At 46.4% G+C, this 23130-nt stretch overlaps 1 protein-coding gene across 2 annotated transcripts in view; it reads right to left on the minus strand.

Annotated features, from left to right (window-relative positions):
- ACAD9 (acyl-CoA dehydrogenase family member 9) overlaps positions 1-23130 on the minus strand; it is a 45745-nt gene that overhangs the window by 16056 nt on the left and 6559 nt on the right. For both annotated transcript variants that reach the window (XM_040628394.1, XM_040628393.1), the window contains exons 3-8: positions 12072-12173; positions 8712-8818; positions 7535-7635; positions 6626-6704; positions 5623-5797; positions 3372-3445 (exon numbers count right to left, since the gene is read on the minus strand). In XM_040628394.1, coding sequence (XP_040484328.1) covers positions 3372-3445; positions 5623-5797; positions 6626-6704; positions 7535-7635; positions 8712-8818; positions 12072-12173 — 638 coding nt within the window. The remainder of the gene's footprint in view (positions 1-3371; positions 3446-5622; positions 5798-6625; positions 6705-7534; positions 7636-8711; positions 8819-12071; positions 12174-23130) is intronic.

Raw genomic sequence — 23130 nt, forward strand, 5'->3', positions numbered from 1 at the left:
ACTAGGAGGCCTCAAAGACAGCCTGGGGCTGAAAGGGAGTCTGTGACCACCAGTTTTCCTAGAAGCTCAACGCCAAGCGTATTACTGCTTTGTACTGAACGCTTATGTGTGACTTGGATGTATAAATCATGCAACTGATTCTCAATTTATGATCACTTGTTAACCTGAACGGGAGAATGTCAAAGCAGATGCTGTGAGGTTGGAAACTACTGCTCCAACAACTGGGAGCGGCCAGTGCAGATTCCACCTGCTGAGTGCTAAGGGACTGGGGAATGCGGGAACAAGGCCAGCCCCAAGTCCTGGATGCAGGAGCGGGCGCGGTTATGTCCCACCACAGTGTGACACCCTGATCTGGCCCTGCCTCCTCCTGGGGCCGTGCCTCTGACCTTAGACTGCCTGCATCTCAGGCTGCGGGTGTGCACTGGTCTCGGGACCTGCCAGGAGTAGGAGGAGCGAGTGAATTCTCCCACCTCCATCCCCTTTGCCCACATGGGCTTGCAAAAGCCAGCTCGCAGTTTTATGAAAGAAATCCATTTCATGGCCCCTTCAGAATTTCTTCTTACCCTCATTTAAAAACAAAAGAAAAGAAAATTGAAAGAAAAAAGGATTTGAGACTAGATCTCATTCCCCAGAGGATCAAAGACCTAACAGATTTCGCCCTTCTTCAAGAGGGGTTCCTAAGCTCAAATATCAACCCACCTCTTGACCGTGGGGCCTCCCCTCTGCCTGCGCAGCACCTGCACGCTTTACCAGCTTCTCTACCGAAGACGTCACCTTCTGCCATTTCTACGACAGCGTTCTACACTGCACTTGCCGGAAGTGAGACACAATCCACGCTTCCCGCAGCCCCTGTCCAGCATTCACTAACGGCCTCCACGCCTCGAAGGTCTGCCTATGGATACAAGCCCGGACTGCCCACAGGAGGCGGCACTTCCTTTCCCCCACTTCAGCCAGGCAGTTTTCACCTGGCCGCTGACCACTCTGTGGTCTCCAGAATCGCTCACTTTTTAGCATTTAGGCCCACGGGCAAGCAATCCTACTAATAACAAAGAAAGGGTTTTGGAAATCGATTTTCTTTTGCATATTAAAACAATTGTTTTTTACATCTAACACAATGGGGAAAAATGTTTCCATGCAGCGTGGAAAGGACTAGGGCAAGGGGCATTCCCATACAGGAGCCAGCCCAACTCCACACACGAGACCTGGAAGCAGGGGCCGACAATTAAAAATGTTTGTGCCCTCTGACCTGGAAAACCTACTGCTGGGTGCTTAAACGCTGGAAATAATCAGGTAAGGGTGCACAGATATAAGCAAGGAGATACACCACGCGATACGGTTCTGAGTAGGAAAGAGGAGAAAACAGTGTTAGATGTCTGACCCCGGGAACCTGGGAACATCAAATGTGCCGTCACCATACAAAGAAATACTCTGCAGTGTTAAATACTAGCGATATACATTTACTAGCATGAAGAGTATGATTTCTTGATAAGTGAAAGAATACAGGCTATATTACACAAACAGTATTACCAAACGTTTAAGAGATGTATGCTCTTTAAAAAGGTCTAGAAAGGTGGCGCACTCAGTTAAATGTCTGACTCTTGATCTCAGCTCAGGTCTTGATCTCAGGGTTGTGAGTTCAAGTCCCATGTTGGGCTCCACGCTGGAGTGGAGCCTACTTTAACTAACTAACTAACTAACTAAAAAGGTCTAGAAAGATAAGCACCCAAATTGAATGATGAATAGCAACTCTCTTGGGATCGAGCTTCAGGTGATTTCATTTTACCCATCTATATTCCCTCATCTGTATGTAACATCTGGGTTACACAAATAATAAACATGCCACTGTGCACACACTGCTCTCTTTCAGTCCTTTCACCACTCAAGTCTTTGGTCCACATTCACCAAGCAGCCTCCAGCCAGGAGCTCTGGCTGAGCGAATTTATCAGATTCTCATTAATACCCAGGAAGGGAGAAAGGTATTGCTATGATCCCTGCTTTAAGCCAAGGTGGGTGGGGCTCCCCAGAGCGAAGATACTTGCCCAGGTCACCTGGTAAATTAGGGCTGGGCAAGAATAAAGACAAACAGCAGTTTAAAAATGGGTAAAGGAGGGGGCGCCTGGGTGGCTCAGTCAGTGGGAGTGTGCGACTCTTAATTTCGGGGTCATGAGTTCAACCCCATGTTGGGTGTAGAGATTACTAAAAAAAATAAATAAAGCTTAAAAAAAAAATGGGCAAAGGATCTGAAATACGTTTCTCCAAAGAAGATGTATAAATGGCCAAAAAGCACATGAAAAGATGCTCAACCTTATCAGTCATTAGGAAAATGTAAGCCAAACCACAATGAGATACCACGTCACATCCTGTGAGATGGCTAGAATTTTAAAAATGCCCAATAACGAGTACTGGTGAGGATGTGGAGAAACTGGGCCCCGTACGCTGCTGCTGGCAATGTAGCGTGGTGCAGCCGCTATGGAAAACGGTCTGGCAGCTCCCCAAACAACATACAGTCCCCATATGACCCAGCAATGCTCCTTCTGGGTACGGATACCCAAAAGCACTGAAAACGTACTGTTCACGCAAAGACTTGTATATGAATGTTCACAGCAGCTTTACTGGTAATAGTCCCAATGTGGGAACAGTCCAAACGTCCATGAGCTCACGAACGGACCCATGTGGTGTGTCCCTACGATGGAGTATTATTCAGCTACAGAAAGGAATGGCAAGTGCTACGACATGGATAAACCTTGAAAACATTATGCTAAGTGAAAGAAGCCAGACACAAGAGGTCGCATATGGATTCCATTTACATGAAATGTTCAAACAGGCAAATCCAGAGAAACAGAAAGTAAAGTAGCGATTGCCAGAGACTGGGAAAGGGGAAATGAGAAGATACGGCATTTCTTTCTGGGATGATGAAAATGTTCCAGAATTAGACCATGGTGATGGTTGTACAACGTAGTGAATAACACCCACGCGTACATCTGAAAATTGTTAAATTTATGTGATGTGAGTTTTATGTCAATTAAAAAAAATAATAAATCGGACTCTAAGAAACAAATCTGGGCAGGGCCTCAGGACGCAGGGCTGTGCGCTCCGAGAGCCTGGGCTCTGTCAGTGCCCGCTGGCCTGCTTTCCTTCACTTGATGGAGAGAGGACTCCTACCCCTACTCAAGGCAAGTGAAGCCTCGCAGAACCACACTCCCCTTCTGGGAGCCTCCTTCTGCACTCTGCTGACTTCCCGTCGGAGACCCACACGCAGTCATCTGGCAGGCATGCGCTGGCCTGCTCTACAAGCAGGGATGGACAGGGCTGGGGGCCAACGAGCTAACCATGAACCGTGCGGCCCTCACGGGCGCTGCTCTCACACGCACCTTAAACCCGCCTCCGACTTCTCCAAGGACGTTTTCGATGGGCACCCTGGTGTTTTCAAAATGCACCGCGCAAGCTGAAAAAGATGAAATTGAAGGCCTTACCTGACGAATGCAGAGCGCTCGCCCTTGACCCATAGGCGTGAGATGTCATTCATTCACGCGTCCACTCATTCTCCAGCTACTGAAAGAACAGTAGAGAAAGACAAGGTCCCTGTCCATGTGGAGCCCCTACTTTGCTAGGGAAGTGATGATGCTGTAGGTACTACAGATGAGAGAGCGGGTGGTGCCAGGATCCGAAGCTGGAGGGGGGCAAATAACATTTATGTTAGGGCTTCCATCAGGCTCTTCTGAGGTGACGCTCGGCGGAGTCTGGAGGAGCACGAACCGCAGGCGGAACCATGAAAGCAGGCGGCACGGCCCTTCTAAGGTCCCTGGACTTGCTGGGAGTACAGGTCCCACTTAACTCAGATGCACTGGGAGCCCGCACCGTGGCTCTGCAGGAGCTGACGGCCCTTCCCTGCCTTGCCCCGCCAGCTCTTGCCAGGGGCACAGAGCCCACCCAACCTGAGCCCCGGCCTTCCTGTGCTGTGTGGTCCGGCTCGGCCCCCCAGGGGCTCTCCTGATCTGCTGTGAGAACAAGCCCCGCATGGTACACACACGTGGCGCACCGGGACCCTACCCACAGCCCGGAGCAGGCTGCCCAGGCCGGAGAGAGGCTCGCTGTCAGCTGCGCGCTGGCGTGCTTTCTCAGACAGGGGACGGTGGCAGACCCCGAAGTGAGGACGCGCTCGGTGTGCGGGGGCAGGCAGAGAGGGGAAAGCGTGGCAGCGGTGAGGACGGAGGTGGGTCGAACAGGCGCTTCTGTAGCAGCATGGTTTCGTCCACTGTCACACACACTGCAGCTCCCAGCAACTTCACACCGGTAGAAATGGGAGACTCGGGACAAAGAAGGTCGCGGCTCAAGAGGAGCCAAACAGCAAGCGAGCAGGTCTGCAGCCTTTTTATTCTACTATTTCAATGGCTTGGTTGTGAAACACAATGAAATCGTCTCTCTGGCTGCTGGTCGTGTTTTATAACACATGGGCTATGGAGCCAGGCCCTCGTCCTGGTGGCTCTAATTCCTTCACAGGCTGTAGAGTGTGGGGAGGACCCCACCGCCCTCTCTGACCTCACCCTGGGCCACTCAATCCACTCCCATGGGGCCACCGAACGATCCCAGGGGCACCGCCTACCCTGACTTCGGTGTGGACGCTGGCCCCGCAGTGCTGCAGGGCTGCCAGCCTGCTCTCCCCATCACCTGGGTCACTCTGACCACCTTTCCCCCCACCAGCACGCCATGCTCTTTATCTTAGGCCTTTGAGCACGCTCCTTCCTCTGCTGGAATGTTCTTATTATCAATAGGCAGCACGAGTCTGGTGGTAGGTAATACCTGCTTCCATGGGCATGAAGCATTACACAGACGTCATAACACTCCCCTCCCAGGTCACGTCACCAGCTGCACTGTGTCATCACCCCTTTCCGTTAGGTAAGGAAATAGAAGCACAGGAAAGTAAATGAGCTTGTTTGAGGTCACGAAGTTTCTAGGCAGTGGAGCCAGGTCAGAGCTCACGGCCCTCTGACCCCGCCAAACCAGGCTAATGTGGCAAGTATTGCCATCCAGAACCCAGGATCCCCAGAGAAGAGGTGGCAGACATAAGCGGGTCTGGAGGGGTCGCCTCCAGTCCCCTGCAGCACAGACACCCCACGATCCGAACTAGGAAGTCAAGAGTCCCTCTTGTGAGGATTCCATGGCAGTACTGGTTGGGTCGGGAGCCTCATGGGGACCAAGTGCTGTCCAGGGGGGTGCAGGTGGGCCCGGGTGGGTACCAGGGAGAGCAAGAGGAAGGAGGTTCCAGACAGGAAAGATGGGGCGTCCTGCAGTGGAATGTTTACCTAGGACACCCCTCTGCCTCCTTGGTGTCCACTACAGCCTCCCTCACAGGACAAAGTGCCCACGGGGCGATCAGCAGCGCCCCCATATGGAGAGGGGCACAAGCGACGTGTGTTAAAAGAATAAATTAGCTTCAAGGAGCTCCTGGGCACTGCCCCGCAGTCACTGTGGCATTCCTAATGTGATTTTGCTGACATGCTTATGTGGAACCAAAACTATTTACATCTCATTTTATCTTGAATGGGATGGGGCTGAAGGGGCCCTTCTCCCTCACTCTCTCACACACACACCCTGCACTGCATGCACGCACGTGATACTTACTGTTGGAGCCGCGTATGCCTAACTTATCCTCAGGTTTCCCGTTAGTGACTCCACCAAAGTCTCTCTCTACTATGAATGCTGTGATTTTGTCTTTTACTGAGCTGTCGGAATCGACAACCTCTGTCTTTGCAAACACAGTAAAAATATTGGCCATTCCTCCGTTGGTGATCCAGACCTGAGGGAAGAAAAAGGGTTTCAGAGAAAACTGAACCATTAGGTACCACCTCTCAGTTCCACCCTTTGCCACAAGACACCCCAGGGGCCTGTCAAACTTCGGGCCAGAGACATAAAGTTCCTGGCTCTGGGGAAGTCAAGCCTATGTGGACAGAAGATGGGGGTTCAGCCCAGTCTCCCCAGATTTCCCAAGAGCCACAGGTGGCTGTGTGTGTGTGTGTCTGCACACAAAAGGGAAGCCAGTGGTAGACAGCTCAGGCTCTAGAACCAAGCAGGGCGCCTCAAGAAAGCAGAGCAGGCAGGAAGGAGAGGGGAAGAAGAAAGGGGAGGAGGGAGAGAGAAAGATAGAGACACTTCTCACCAAACTGCAATGTATAGAACTTACGTGGATCTTGATTCAAGCAAATTGTTGGAAAATAAAAAGGTAAGAGACAAGCAGGGAAACTGGAATGCTGACTAGACCAAGAAACGATCAATTCTGAAATGTGACAATGGCATTCTGACTTTGTTTTTTAAACAGTCTCATCTTGTAGAGATGCTGAAACGCTCAGGGATGTGACGCAGGGCGGCCGTGCTGATGGAGTCAACACGGCGGGCTAGGGTAGGCCTGCTGAGGCCGGTGCCGGCTGAGAGGAAGCTCACTACACTACACTTCCGCATGTGTTTGAAATCTGGTCACAGTGCCTTCTTCCAGAAAGGAGTCGCATCCACCCAAGAGCTGCGAGGCAAGAGATGATGTGTGTGCGCTTTACGAGCCGCGGCGTGTGGAAGGCGGTCAGTGCGTGGCGAAAGCCGCGGCTCAGACCCCGAGCGGGCCACAGAGCGCTACCTTGGAGCCATTGAGGATGTAGTGCTTCTTATCCTCGCTCAGCGTGGCCCTGGACTTGATGGAGGCCACGTCGCTCCCACTGCGGACACAGAACACACTGGTGAGGAGAGCGACGCTGGGGAGGAGGAACAGCTTGGTACTTGAACATAGGAGCTGGGGAACTTTTCAAAAGAAAGGGCTAGAGAGGACACGTATTCAGCTCTGCCACTGCGGCATGAGGGGGCCCCGAACAACCTGTAAACAAAGGGCGTGCTCCAGTAACACCTTACGTACAGAGACAGGGGGCAGGCTGGATGTGGCCGCCCCTGCTTCACCACACGAGAGAGTGGCGGTGAAAACGACCTGACCGGAGGTTGCAATGTGGGGTTGTGTGCGCGGAACGGGCTCGTCTGAGCGCCTGTGAGGAGGAGTGCAGGGCACCCCTGGTTCCCAAGTGAGGGGAAGCAGGATGGAGCATGGTCCAAGTCACGGACCTGTCAGAAGTCCTGAGTCCTAAGCGGGCTGTGTGACCTTGGGATGATGACACCACCTCACTGAACCTTGGTTCCCAACCTGTTCAGTGGGGACAGTGCCGCCTGCCCTACACACTTGGAGAGTTGCTTAGAAGCCTGAATGCACTATCCTATGTAAGGTGTACTGCAGACCACAAAAAAATTATTTGATGGGTGCTGCCAGGTATGTTACCTCATGTGTAAGTTTCACTGGGACAGAGAAATAAGGTAAAGATGAGAGAACTGGCAAAAAAAAAAAAAAAAAAAAAAAAAAAGTTGCTGAGTCGACTCTCCGGGAGATTCAGGGAGGGAAGACAGAAAAGCCATCACCTTCACCAAAACCCACAGCCCTTGTCCCAGGGCCCCCGGGAGATGCCCCGGGAGGCTGCCGCGGGGCACCTCTTGCCAAGGGGCAGACCTGCTTGGCTCCGTCAGACAGAAGGCAGCGATGTGCTCCCCCGATGCCAGTTTGGGCAGGTATCTCGCCTTCTGCTCCTTGTTGCCGGCCAAGATGATCCCCTAAACCAAACACACGAGGCTGCTATCAGCTATGGGGAGAAAAGAACGTGTGAAATGTGCTTGCAGAACGTGGCCCCTCCTGGAGAAAACAACTCCCGCGAGAGGAAATAGCCTGAGCTCAGAGCCGGCAGCCCCAAGAAGGAAATGGAGAGCTGCTGCTGAGCAGGACGAGGGGGGCTACCAAGGAGCCACCCCGAAGTGCACGCGCCGGCGTGGCCTGGGCCTGGAGCACCGGCACGGCTTTGAGTCGGACTCAGGGATCGTCATCACCGCTCCTCCGCTTCCAGGCTGGGTGGCCTTGGGCCGGGGTGTCCCTCCTCTGAGCCTCCATCCTCTCAACTCCACACTGGGGGTAATGCTACCCACTGGAAGGGTGTTTGGATGGTAACGTGTGAAGACACAGGAGTGCCAGGGCCACGCCTGGCAGAAAGAAGGTAAGCAGGAGTGTCAGAACCGTCCCACCCCCTCTCAGTCTGTGCCACGGGCAGAAGCGTGCTCTTTCCACCGGATGACTGCTCGGAGCACACGTGCTCTCAGGGTCGGGGGGCCAAGCACACTGTTCCCTTGGCCTCTCTGACTTTCTACAGTGAGCAGAGACAGCCTGAGTAGCGGGCCAGTCACTGAAAGCTGTGTGACTGTGGCCCTGCCCTAAAATGCCCTAAGCCCAGGGGTAAGGAAGACTTGTGCACAAACAGTAGGGAGGACATGCTCTGCTGGCCCCTTGTGACTCCAGAGCTCCGCAGGCTCGCTTCCAGTGGTGAGGGGAAGACAGGCTCCTCGGAGGCAGTGGCATCGGTTGTGGGCCTGAAAGGATGGGTCAAAGGCAATGGGGACAGGAGGAGGATTCCAAGGGAAGGGACAGTGTGATCAAAGCAACGCTGCTGGTGTGGGGACCAAGCGCCATCCGGTGTGGCTGGAGAGAGGAGGATAACAGGGGAGTGCTGCAGGGCCCCCCTCCAAGACCCTGAGACAGCAAGCCCAAGTCACTTCCTGGTAAAACTGAGCAAGCCTCCTGCCTCCACACCACCACATGACTTCAGACCTTCACAAAGCATCAAAAACCCCAGACACTTGACCTTGAGACCAATAGCCTGGTGCGCTGCCAGGGTCACAGCGATAGACGCATCCAGGCCGATGATTTCTCCTAGACGTGTGTACATGGTGTTGGAGAGGCCCAGGCCACCTAGAGAAGAAACGGACTAGCTTGACTTATGGTCCAGACCCAAATTCCTCCCACTGAAGGCAAAGGGCTTGACTGCTTTTTCTGCTCATAAAGTAATACCACGTTACCATTTTAAGAAATCACAGTACAGAAAGGTACAAAGAAAACAAAAATTACCCATGAACTTATCGGAGCATTTTTGAGTACATCCTTTCAGATCTTTTCTAAGCACAGAAGCATATACAGATATTTTTTTATCATAAAAATAGAACATTTAATACAAAGAGAGTACCTTCACATGGATTAAATCACTTAAAATGCTGTGAATATCTTCTGTCACAGATACAGATCTTTATACACCTGCCCGCTGTCTGACAACCCATTCCCAGTATCCAGGGGGCTCTAGGATAGGTTTTCTCTGCCTCAGCACTACTGACGTATGGCAGCGCCCTTGGTCTCCACCCATAAGGTGCCAGCAGTTCCCCTTCCCCTAGGTTTGACAGCCAAAACGTCTCGAGACGCTGACAAACATTCCCTGCGGAGGTAAGTCAATCTGGATAGAAATCACTGTTCTAGGAAGAAGACAAAGATCAAAAAAATAAAAACTTCACTGAGCTGATGTATTTTGCATTTCATCTTCAACTTCTAGAGGTGGCTGGGTGGCCTCTGTGCGTCTTAAAAATGATAAATGGGGGCCTAGGGTCACATGGCCAGCGAGGGCAGAGCTGGGCCCTGAATTCAGGTGGGGGTCCTAGTCCTGGAGCCAGCACACAGCCCAACTGCAGAGGGTGCCCCCAACACATAAAGGGAAGGGTGGCCCTGCCTGATGCACAGCCTCCGGGGTTCCGCACCCGGGGAAGGTCAGGGCTCCACGGTATCCCATCCCCACCCCTGCCTTTACACATGGGGACAGATGACAAGAAGGTGGAGACTGCTGGCTGGGGAGAAGCTGAGGGGCAGGAAGGAACCACACATTGGGCAGCACACAGGGAACTGGGGGAGAAAAATCCAGCCTGGGTTGCCAAAAGGGCCTCCATTGTCCAGGACGGGTTTCCAGCCAGTCTTTAGAATGCTCCAGAATGGGAACATTTCCCCCCAAATTTTGGGGCACAAATATAAGGTTGCTGTTAATTTTCCAAGAAAAGATAAAAAGAAAAGAAAAAAGAAAAAAAAGAAAGCAAAAAAGCCCCAAACTCATCCCAGGAAAGAAAAAACATTTTCACATCAGCGAGTAGGACAGAAAACAAGAACGAGGGGTGCAGAGTTGTATCATCTCATGCCCACACACACACACACACACACACACACACACACACCGGCACAAAACACAAGCAGATGGAGAAAGACACATCCCAAACCGACATGAAGTGTTTGGCGATAAAATTAAGTACTTTCCACCATCGAGAAGCAATTTAAAAATGCTTCTGAAGGGGAACTATTTATTATCACGAAGCTGGCTATGTCTAGAGGTTTGCTTCTGCCACTCTGCTTTCTCCGAGCACTTATGTGTTTTGCTTAGCTGACAGACCCACCACGGTTCTCCGGCTCTGCGCACATCCGTTCCGCTCTCATATTCACCGTGGCCTGCACACTAGGGCACACGACGCCCTCTGCCTTGTGAGCCAGGATGCAGCCGAGCCTCAGCTGTCCGGGCAGAGCTGTCTCTCCCCCGCCGCACACGGAAGCTGTAGATCGGGCCGAGGAAAAGCAGCACGAAGCTTCCTCCACGGAGGCTCGAGCTGCGGCCACGAGGGGCGGCGGCAGCACTGACGGTTTCGTCTTCTTGCACGTGGGGCAGTGTCATTTTTACACACTCAGAAATGTGAGGAGAGGTGTGTCACAAATGACAAGATGCATTAACAGCTTAAATAGGCTGCAATAAACATCCATATGAACTCAGATGTCACCTAATTATAAAATACGCCTCAGAATCAGATCAGGCATGCACTAGCTGGTCCTAAATGTTCACATTCGGTCTCAGACCAGACCAGCTCCAGGCCGGGTACCAGTGGGAATTGATTCTACAGACATCGAGGGCCCCCGGCCCTGGCTGTGGAGGTGGGACAGGAAAAAGACAGGCCTAACTTTAGTCTCTGGAAATAAAGCAGGCAGGGAGACAGAACGTCAAGGAAACCTCCCGACTTCTGTGTCTTGCTCTGCAAAATCTAACTCACAACCTGGTTGGAAAAATGCCCACAATAGTAAATGTCTAAATGATCAGCTCAAAGACATGAAACTGGCCCAAGCTTTTAAAGCACCATCAATAGCTCTTTTCCCTAAACTGGACTCTTAGCTGATCAAAGGGGGAAGCGGCTGCAGAGAAAGCTCACGCAGAGGGCTCACAGAGCACTGGGTGCAGCGCACGGGCTATGGAACCCAGAGCCACCCCTCCACAGCAAGGGGGACTGAGAATAAAATTAAATGTTGTGTGTGCGCACACATCCACGTGTGACTGTATTCTGCTCCTGTGCCAGTCTCTGTTCCTCCTCCCCCTAACCCCCCGCCCCACTTCTTGCTGTTCCCTTAATCCCTACAGAATTTAGATGACCAACTCTAGATTAGGCAGGAAAAGAAACAGCGGTTGTGACTGGCCAAACCTAAGAAGACAGACTCACACTGGGATCCTGGGGAGAAAGGCTGGGTCTTTCATCTAGGGGCTAAAAACATCACTACAATAATCCAGGAATTATAGGGACAGTCCAGAGCACAACGGGCCCTGCTCAAATGTTCTCAGTGACCTAATGTTCCACCTCAATGCACCTGTGTCCCACCGCCATGTGCCCTCTTCCTCTGCTCCGGGGTAGGAAGCAGACTGGCAGACCCTGACACCCGAGCTCTTAGCCCACGGTCAACCCTCCAACAAAAAGGGTTCACAGCTCTGGGGCAATTCCTCTACGGAGAGACCAAAGGGCCTCACAGTGCAAACGACACTGAAATCGGCTGATGTGGCTTTGAGGTTATACATCCCCCTTCTCTGCTGCCCACAGGGATCTGGAGAGCAGACATCCTGCAGTGGTCCTTAGCCGCGCCAAATGAACAAATTGCAGGCCTCAACAGTTCTTTCTGTTCCTACGTCCCTTAGTTCACACACTCACCTGCCAGCTACCCCAGATTTGGTCCATGGTGCGTTTTTATTCATCCCAGCAGTTTTATAGTTTGATCCTGGACATACTGCATTTAAAGGCCACCTTTCCCAAACAGAACCCTTTCCTGGACAAACATGGAGCGCTTTCTTGAGAGCCAAACCAGCAGGGTGGTGTTTTCCTTTACTTACCATATTCTTCTGGGACTTGCATCCCAAAAAGCCCCAGGCTCTTCAATTTCTCTAACGTTTCATCTGGGATTCTTCCCTCCCGGTCAATTCTTTGAGAGTCCACTGCCAAGAGGAAATATTTTGATTAAGCAAAATATAAGCTATGTCTACAAAGATAAAAGTGAACAGAACAGTTTTCGTAGAGCATACAATCCCAGGGTCAGAAACTTCAAAACTGACATGTCTAGTCAGTTATTCAACATGTGTTCAATTTCACCTAATTAGCCCAGCCAACACTGTATTTCGAGAAATGGCCTATACCAGGTAGTGTTGTTTCTTGATCTGGGTGCCATTCACATGGGTGTATTTGCTGTTAAAACTGCAGGAGATAATATAAACTTTTTTGAAGGCATACTACACCTGAATTTTTTTATTACCGTTACCTTCTAGAAAATTAGAAAATAAGTACACAACTTTCAGAACTGTCCTAAAATGTCAAGCTAGATAGCCAGACTCTGGGCATATCTGGACCCATGTCTACCTAGGTTTCAGAAACCACAGCTCTTTCAGCATACCCACAGATTCTGACCACAGTCTAATCTGTTTAACACCTACTCACGTCCATTAGAGCAGGATGGAACAATAACTAGCATTAGCTCTACAATTATATACCTTGTATATACACATTCGTGCCTGAATCAAGTTAATTGAAATCTTCTTTCCAACTGTCAGCATATTAAACTTCACTACTATTATACAATTTAAAAACCACCATAACCTACACTTGGGAATTTTTATGCACATGGATCACTAATGAGAAATATGGATTCCCCAAGAGTCCAAACCTCTCATTTTTTAATTTGCCTTTTTTTTTTTACAACTTATTGACATATACAAGTGGTATATAATAAACCGCATATTTACAATATGTTTTTTGAGTTCTGACGTGTTTGCCCATGAAACTACTCCCACCAAATAAATAATAAAAACTTCCTTTTCCAAGTTAAAAATTGAGCTACCCTATGATCCAGCCATTGCACTACTGGGTGTTTACCCCAAAGATACAGACGTAGTGAAGAGAAGGGCCATATGCACCCCAATGTTCATAGCAGCAATATCCACAACAGCTAAATCATGGAAGGAGCCGAGATGCCCTTCAACAGATGACTGGATTAAGAAGATGTGGTCCATATATACGATGGAGTATTACTCAGCTATCAGAAAGAACGGGTTCTCAACATTTGCTGCAACATGGACGGCACTGGAGGAGATAATGCTAAGTGAAATAAGTCAAGCAGAGAAAGACAATTATCATATGGTTTCTCTCATCTATGGAACATAAGAACTAGAATGATCAGTAGGGGAAGAAAGGGATAAAGAAAGGGGGGGTAATCAGAAGGGTCGAGCCTTACACATCGGAAACCGGGGATGTACTGTATGGTGACTAACATAATATAATAAAAAATCATTAGAAGTAAACTGAGGAAGAAAATATTTCCTGAGTAATCCTTTACAAGGTAATAAGACACTTGTGAATGACTTTTTGTTGCTGCCCTATTTTAAAAACAAAATGTTAAGAAAATATTGAGTTACACTTCATAAATGCAAAAAGAGGAATGGAAATTTATCCCTGTTTATATTTTTTCTGATACTGTCCTCAAAAATAAATTTAATTAGCATGGTTCATTCAAAACAAAACAAAACAAAAAACCAAAAAAAACCCTTCCTTTTCCACAAAAAGTTTCCTCATGCTCCTTTGTAATCAATCCCTCAGCCCATTTCCATCCCCAGGCAACCACTATCATCTTCTTTTTGTCTATAGATTAGTTTGCATCTTTGAGTTTTAAATCACACAGCAGGTAATCTTTTGATTTGGCTTCTTTACTCAGGATGATTCTGAGTTTCATCCATACTACTGCATGTACCAATACTTTATCCTAATACTTTCTATTGTTCAGTATTCTACTGTATGGTTATAAAACCGTGTATCCATTCACCTTTCGATGGACATTTGGATGGTTTTCAGGTTTTGGTTCTTAGAAATAAAGCTTCTTTTTTTTTTTTAAAAAAAAGATTTTATTAATTTATGAGCAAGAGAGAGCGTACAAGTGGGGGGGCAGACTCCCCACTGAGCAGGGAGCCTGACGTGGGGCTCAATCCCAGGACCCTGAGATCATGACCTGAGCCAAAGGCAGATGCTTAACTGACTGAGCCAGCCAGGCACCCCTAGAAATAAAGCTCTGTGAGCATTCCTATTCAAGTTTTTACATAGGTCTGCTTTCATTCCTCTTGGGTCACTATTTTGGAGTGGAATGCTTGGGCTGTACAGCAGAGTATGTATAATAAGAAACTGTCAGGATCTGGGGAGAGCCCTGCTTCCAACCACGGTGGAGTAACAGGGACAGGAATTATCTCCTTACCTCAACATACTAAACATACAGGGCACGCAGAAGAGCAATGAGCAACGCGTCACTAGGACAGAAGAATTAGCCCTAGACCACGAATTCTCAGCAAGGGCAACAGCACCCTCAAAGGTAATAAAAATTGGTTCTGGGGCGCCTGGGTGGCGCAGTCGTTAAGCGTCTGCCTTCGGCTCAGGGCGTGATCCCGGCGTTCCGGGATCGAGTCCCACATCGGGCTCCTCCGCTGGGAGCCTGCTTCTTCCTCTCCCACTCCCCTGCTGTGTTCCCTCTCTCGCTGGCTGTCTCTCTGTCACATAAATAAATAAAATCTTTAAAAAAAAAATTGATTCTGCAGTGGGGCAGCAAAAAGTATTTTTTTAATGTATAAAGAACAGAAATACAAATAATACACAAATAGATACATGGTATAATTATGGAATTAAAATTTTATGAGTGGGGTGTAAATAGGCAAAGTGTCTAAAAAGGGTTTGGGGGGACGGTCAATAACGAAAAACAGGTTGAGAAACACGGCTCTATAGGCTGCTCTACTCCCACCTAACAACACTTAAAAAGCAGGCGCCTTGACTAAAACCAAAGACACCACCAAACTTAGATGTTCCTGAGGGAACACTGATGCAAAAATCCTCAACAAAATACTAACAAACCGCATTCAAAAGCACATTAACTGGCTTATTCACCATGATCAAAAGGGATTTATCTGGGCATGCAAGGATGGTTCAACATCTGCAAATCAACGTGATACATCCCATTAACAAAAAGAAGGTAAAAAATCACGGTCACCTTAACAGATGCCAAAAAAAAGTACTTAATAAAATTCAACATTCATTTCTGATAAAAACTCTCAACAAAGCAGGTGTAGAGGGAATTTAAAAGGCCACATATGACAAACCCACAGCTAACATCACACTCAACTGTGAAAAGCTGAGAGCTTTTCCTCTAGGATGAGGCATGGCACAAGGATGCCCACACTTGCCACTTTTATTCGACATAGTGCTAGAAGTCCTAGCCACAGCAATCAGATAAGGAAAATAAATAAAAGGCACGAAAATTGGTAAGAAAGAACGAAGACTGTCACTATTTGCAGATGACATGATACAATACATAGAAAACCCCACAGACTCCTCCAAAAAACTAGAAAAAAATGAATTCAGTGAAGGATAGAAAATCTACATAAAAATGTTGCATTTCCATACACTAACAATGAACTATCAGAAAGATAAATTAAGGGGCGCCTGGGTGGCTCAGCTGGTTAGGCGTCTGCTCAGGTCATGATCCCAGGGTTCTGGGATCGAGCCGCTCAGCAGAGAGCCTGCTTCTCTCTCTCCCTCTGCCTGCCACTCCCCCTGGTTGTGTGCTCTCTCTCTGTCAAATGAATAAATAAAATTAAAAAAAAAAGAGAGAAATTAAGAAAACAATCCTATTTACAACTGCATCAAAAAGAATAAAATACCTACGGATAAATTTAACTAAGGAGGTGAAAGACCTGCATTCTGGAAACCATTAAACAGTGAGCAAAGAAACTAAAGATGATAGACAGAAAGACATACAGGCATACCTCATTTTAACTGCACTTCACAGACACTGCATCTTTTACAAACTGAAGGTCTGTGGCAACCCTATGACAGCAAGTCTACTGTGCCACTTTTCCAACAGCATTTGCTCTGATGTCTCTTCATGTCTCTCTGTCACATTTTGGTAATTCTCACAGTATTTCAAACTTCTTCATTATTATTTTGTTACGATGATCTGTGGTCAGTGACCTTCGATGTTACTATTGTAATTGTTTTGGGGTGCCATGAACTCTACCTATATAAGACAGTGAGCTTAACCGATAAATGTACGCGTTCTGACTGCTTCACCGACCAGCCATTCCCAGTCTCTCTCCCCCTCCTCCGGCCTCCCTATTCCCTGAGACACAATATTGAAAATAGGCCAATTAGTAACCCTACAATGGCCTCTAACCCTACAATGGCCTCTACGTATTCAAGGGAAAAGAAGAATCGCATAGTCTCTCGCTTTCATTCAAAAGCTGGAAATGATTCAGCTTAGTGAAGAAGGCTCGTCAAGGCCAAGAGCTAGGCTTCTGGAGCCGAACAGCCAAGTTGTGAATGCAAAGGAAAAGCTTTTGAAGGAAATTACAAGCGCCACTCCAGTGAACACGAAAGCAGTGAAACAGCCTTACCGCTGACGTGGGGAAGGTTGTAGTGGTGTGGATAGAAGATCAAACCAGCCACAACGCTCCCTTAAGCCAAAGCCCACTCCAGAACGAGGCCCTAAGTCTCTTCGATATATGAATGTTGAGAGAGGTGAGGAAGCTGCAGAAGAAAAGTCTGAAGCTGGCAGAGGCTGGTTCATGAGGTTTAAGGAAAGAAGCCGTCTCCGTAACATGAAAGTACGAGGTGAGGCAGTAAGTCCTGATGCAGAAGCTGCAGCGATATTCAGGCAGCACCTTCACCAGCAAAAAGGCGACACCTTACTGAAAGCTCAAGGTGACGGTGAGCATTGTTAGCAATACAATGTTGGGGGTTTTTTAAAGATTTTTTATTTTTAAGTAATCTCTACACCCAACGTGGGGCTCAAACTTACAACTGCAAGATCAAGAGTCACGTGCTCTAACTAGAATTTAAATAAAAACATGAAAAAAAAAAAAAAAGTCTCATGCCCTACCGACTGAGCCAGCCAGGTGCCCCAGGAATAAAGTATTTCTAAATTAAAGGCATGCACATTTTTTGGGCGCCTGGGTGGCTCAGTCAGTTAAGCATCTGCCTTCGGCTAAGGTCATGATCCCAGGGTCCTGGGACTGAGTATCGCATTGGGCTCCCTGCTCAGTGGAGAGCCTGTTTCTCCTTCTCCCTCTGCTCCCCCTGCTCTCTCATCTCTCTGTCAAATAAACAAATAAAATCTTTTTTTTAAATGTATATTTTTAAAGACATAATGCTAGTGTACACGATTTGATAGACTGCAATACAGTGTAAACATAACTTTTATATGCACCGGGAAAACAAAACTTCATTTGACTTGCTTTATTGTGATACTTGCTTTATTGTGGTGTCTGGAACCAAACCCGCCATCTCTCTGAGGTACGCCTATACCATGCTCACAGACTGGAACGGTATCGTTAAAATGTCAACACTATCCAGAGAACGCTTCAATAGCTTCAGTGCAATATGTATCAAAGTAACAGTGGCATTTTTCACAGAAACTGGAATAAATAACCCTAAAATTTGTATGGAACTACAAAAGACCCCAAATAGCCAAAGCAACCTTGAGAAAGAAGAATAAAGCTGGAGGTATCACAGTCCCTGAGTTCAAACTATACCACAAAGCTAGAGTAACGAACACAGTATGGCCCCAGCACAAGAACAGACATGTAGATCAAGGAGAAGAGAGTCCAGAAATAAACTCACACTTTAAAGGTCAATTAGTCTTTGATAAAGGGGGCAGGAATATACAATCGGGGGAAAAGACAGTCTCCTCAATAAAGAGTGTTGGGAAAACTGGACAGTTACATTCAAAGCAATGAAATTGGACCGTTTTCTTACACCATATACAAAAATAAACTCAAAATTGATTAAAGATTTAAATTTAAGACCAAAAACCATGAATCTCCTAGAAGAAAACACAGGCAGTAAGCTCTTAGACACTGGTCCGAGCAATCATTTTTTGGGTCTGTCTCCTCAGGGAAGGGCAACAAAAGCAAAAGTAAACACATGGGACTACCAAACTAAAAAGCTTTTGCACAGCAAAGAACACCATCCATAAAATGAAAAGGCAACCTACTGAATGGGAGATGGCGTTTGCGAGGGACATAACCACTAAGGAGTTAATATCCAAAATATGTACGAATTCACAGCTCCATGTCAAAAACCAAACGTCCAACTAAAAAACAAGCAGAGGATGTGAGCAGACATGTCTCCAAAGACAACATACAGATGACCAACGGACACACCATGCTGAACATCACTCATCACTAGAGAAAAGCAATCAAAACCACAAAGAAACATCATCCCAGACATGCCGGAATGGTTAGTAACAGAAAGATAAGAAACAACAGGTATTAGTGAGGATGTGGAGAAAGGGACGCTCGTGCGCTGCTGGTGGGAATACAAAATGGTGCAGCCACTGTGGGAAACAGTATGGAAGTTCCTCAAAAAATTATGTAACCTAAATAGCCTTATATCTATTAAAGCAATTGAATTAGTTAGGGGCGCCTGGATGACTCAGTTGGTTAGGTGTCTGACTTCAACTCAGGTCATGATCTCAGGGTCCTGGGTTCAAGCCCTACGTCGGGCTCTATGCTCAGCGGGGAGTCTGCTTGTCCCTCTTCCTTTCCCTCTGCCCCCTCCCCTCCTTGTGCTGACAAATAAATAAATAAAATCTTTAAAAAAAAATCAAATTAGTTAAAACGTTTCCATTAAGAAAACTCAAGGCTCAAATGGTTTCACTGGTGAATTCTGCCAAATATTTAAGGAATCATTAACAATTTTACACAAAATCTTACAGACACTTGAACAGGAGGAAACACTTCCTGACTTAGTCTATGTGGCAAGCATTATTCTAATTAAAAATTGGATTGTCTGGAGTTTTTTTTTTTTTTTTTGCTACTGAGTTGCAGGAGTTCTTTGTATCTTTTATATATTTTAGATATTATCTGATCCATGGTTTTTACAAATATTTCCTCCCATTCCTTAGGTGATGGTTTCCTTTGCTGTGCAGAAATTTCTAAGCTTGCTGCAGTCCTACATGTTGATTTTTGCTTTTGTTGATGGTACTTTCGATGTCTGTTTCGTTTGGTTTTTAATTGCTGTTGGCTGTGTCTGTGCTAGGTCTTTCCTGAGTCTATACCTTTCCCTGGGCATGTGTGGTGACTTTATAATTCCCCTGTATATGTAGTTGCTTCTGAATGTCCTCGTCCTCAATCTGGCTCTCAAAAGAAAAAATGAAGGGGAGGGGAGCAGACAAAAAAGACACAGCATCTTCAATCCCCTGGAAGTCACTTCAGCCACAGGGGTTAAGGGCTTGCAACAATAAGAGAAGGTAGAAAAAAAATGGCCTCTGCTTCTTGGTCTGTACGTCTGTGATCAGAAACAGTAATCAGAGCACAGATCCCTAATAGCTGAGGGACAAGGTCTTTCTTTCGGCTACTCTGGCTCCCACAAGCCACGTGCAAGCTGCTCCAGGGATAAGTGCACAGCTGCCTGCTCTGAAGGTGGAAGACGGGCAGCGGCTACTGTGCTCAGAGCTAAGATCAAACTTAACTGCAGTTTTCTATCCACGCTCGCCTGGAAACTGCAAGACTTCAACGGACCCCAGAGTTCCAAGAACAGTCACAGCACGCATGTTCTGCCACTGCAGCTGTTGTCCAGGTGGGGAGACAGATTCCTGGGGCTTCCTACTCTGCTTCTGTCCCAGAATGCTCTGGTCAACTGATTTTTGGTAAAGGTTCCAAGCGAATTAAATGGGAAAGGATAATCTTTTCAGCAAATGTTGCTGGAGCCACTGGACAGTCAGATGCACAAAATCCTCAAATTTTACCTCACGTCATATATAAAATTAACTGGGAAGGGGTCACAATCTGAACGTTAACAGTTAAAAATATGAACCTTCTGAAGGAAATATACACAAAAATCATCCTGACCTTGGGTTTGGCAGATTTCTTACATGAAATACAAAAAAAGATGAACTGCAAAAGAAAAAAACTGCACTTAACATTAAGAATATTTGCTAATAAAATGAAAAAATCAAGCTACAGACTAGGAGAAAATTTTTGCTAAACAAATACTGGAGAGAAGACTTGTATCTAGAATAAAGACTTCTTACAGCTCAACGATAATCCCATTTTTTTAACGAATAAAATATTTGAAAGACATTTCACCAAAGAAGATATACTGATGGCAAGTAGATGCCTAAGATTATTAGTTATTAGGGAAATGAAAATTATAACCACAATGAGCTACCACAACACACTCACTAGCAGGAGACTGACGTACCAAGTGTTAGTGAAAATGTGGAGCACCTGGGACCTGACTACCTGGTGGGAGTGTAAAGTGGTAACCACTTTGGAAGACAGTTTGGCAGTTACCTAAGAAATTAAACATGAACCTATCTTACAATCCAGATATTCCACTCCTTCATACCTCCCCAAGAGAAATGTGAGCATGTGTCTGTCTACACCAGGCTCACAGAAAAATATTCACATCTTTTGTGACAGCTAAAATCTGGATACATACTGAATGTCAATTAATAGGTGAGTGAATAAACAAACTGTGGTAATATCCACATGAAGAATCACTACTCAGTGTTAAAAAGGAATGAACTAGGGGCGTCTGAGTGGCTCAGTCGGTTAAGTGTCCGACTCTTGATTTTGGCTCAGGTCAGGATCTCAGGGTCGTGAGATTGAGCCCCATGTTGGGAGGCAGGGAGCCCGGTTAAGATTCTCTCTCTCTCTCCCTCTGCCCCTCCCCCCTAAAAAAAAAAAAAAAGGAATGAACTATTAGTACATGCAACATGGATGAAACTCAGAATTATACCAGAAGCAGCTACGCAAAAACATATGTAATGTAGAACTCTATTTACATAGAATCCCAGGAAATGCGAACTAATCTAGTGACAGAGAGCCAATCAGTGGTTCCCTGGGGACAACCTGAGAAGGAGATAAGAAGGGCGTGAGAAAATGTTTAGGGGTAATGGATATGTTTATTAACTTAGTTGTGTTGATGGCCCCTTGGGGGCGTGCGCGCGCACACACACACACACACACACACAGTGTGTATACATATGTGTACACACGTGTATATGTGTGTGTGTATATGTGTGTGCATGTGTATATATATATATATATATATTTTTTTTTAAAGATTTTATTTATTTATTCGACAGAGAGAGAGACAGCCAGCGAGAGAGGGAACACAAGCAGGGGGAGTGGGAGAGGAAGAAGCAGGCCCATAGCGGAGGAGCCTGATGTGGGGCTCGATCCCAGAACCCGGGATCACGCCCTGAGCCGAAGGCAGATGCTTAACCGCTGTGCCACCCAGGCGCCCCTATATATATTTTTTAAGCAGAACATTATTATATTTGAATACACAACTTCTGTACAACCAAAAAGTAAAAGATCCCAGTAAAATGATGGTGACGACACATGGTATTTCATTTGCAACGCATGGCAAATGGTTAACATCCTAAGTCATAAATGAACTCTTAGAAACCAGGAACAAAAACACCAATATTCTAAGGGAAGTGAAGAAGAAGAAAAAAAAAAGCCACACAGAGGAAAATGAAATAACAAGTGACTAGTAAAGTTTAAGGACATATGAAGATGACTGAACTGAACAGTAAGAGAAGAAAAGCACTTTTTTTGTAATACCATATTGTCAAAGATTAAAATATTGAAATGTAATGTTTGTACTGTTTAAGAAAACAGAAGTCTCATAAACAAACACTGGGAGACAAGACTGATGAGGACAATATATATCACTTGGGGAAAATTTGTACTTCTGACTCAGAATACAAAGTTTGGATATACTTAATTCCAACAAGGTGGAAATACTAGCACTATTTCAACAAATCAGCCAGAGAGATGGAGAACAGTTTATCTATAAAGCGTGTGTATATACATGCTGCCTAGAAAATTTGTACCTAATATAGGGTCCAAAAGACTACTAGCATAACAATTTGTTCATCAATATGGGGGAACGTATATCTCAAAATTTATCAAACACTACACTTTAAAGAGGTACAACTTATTATAAATCAGTTATACCTCTGTAAAGCTTACGAAAATCCCGACAAATCAGATAGTAAACGTTTAAGTAAAAGAACAAGGAACTAAGAAAAGATACAAGTAGGAAGATAACCACTGGAACAAAAACAGAAACAAATATTCCTAAATAAAAGATATTTTTACACAACAAAGCAACTTTTAAAACCAGCAACAGAACAAGAGTTAGTGATGTAGAATTTCTCCAAGTGCTGGGGTGGGGGGTGGGGGGGGGAACTGGTGTGCACACGGACAGAAACACTTCAAGGGGGTCCACAGGGCCAAAGCTATTTTAGTAATAGTAAAATATTCTTTGCCCTTTTATTTCTATCATGAGTGTACAATGGGGTTTTCCTGGAACTGTAAGAAATGTATCACAGATTAAATGCAGAAAGTTATGAGAATCCAACTGGATTCTACCTGGTTCTGGCTAGATTCTGATACCTGTCGTTGCATATAACAATAAGCCGAATATTAAAAAGATCTGCGAAACTGTAAAACCATACCTCTCATTACTTTTTGTTTGCAAATAAATATTATTTCTCATTTAAAATATTGTTTCTTTTTTTTTTTTTTTAAAGATTTTATTTATTTATGTGACAGAGAGACAGCCAGCGAGAGAGGGAACACAGCAAGGGAGAGGGAGAGGAAGACGCAGGCTCCCAGCCGAGGAGCCCGATGTGGGACTCGATCCTGGAACGCCAGGATCACGCCCTGAGCCGAAGGCAGACGCTTAACGACTGCGCTACCCAGGCGCCCCTAAAATATTGTTTCTGTTAACATGTACTGGGCTTTTCATGATTTTTAAATAAAGTAATAAATGAACAAAGTATTTTTTAAATTTCTCAGTTTTAATCTTCTAGCAGGGCACATATTCATAGATAAAACCCATATAAAGAAG

This window comes from Ursus maritimus, unplaced genomic scaffold, assembly GCF_017311325.1.
Source record: "Ursus maritimus isolate PB19 unplaced genomic scaffold, ASM1731132v1 scaffold_14, whole genome shotgun sequence".
Lineage (NCBI taxonomy): Eukaryota > Metazoa > Chordata > Mammalia > Carnivora > Ursidae > Ursus > Ursus maritimus.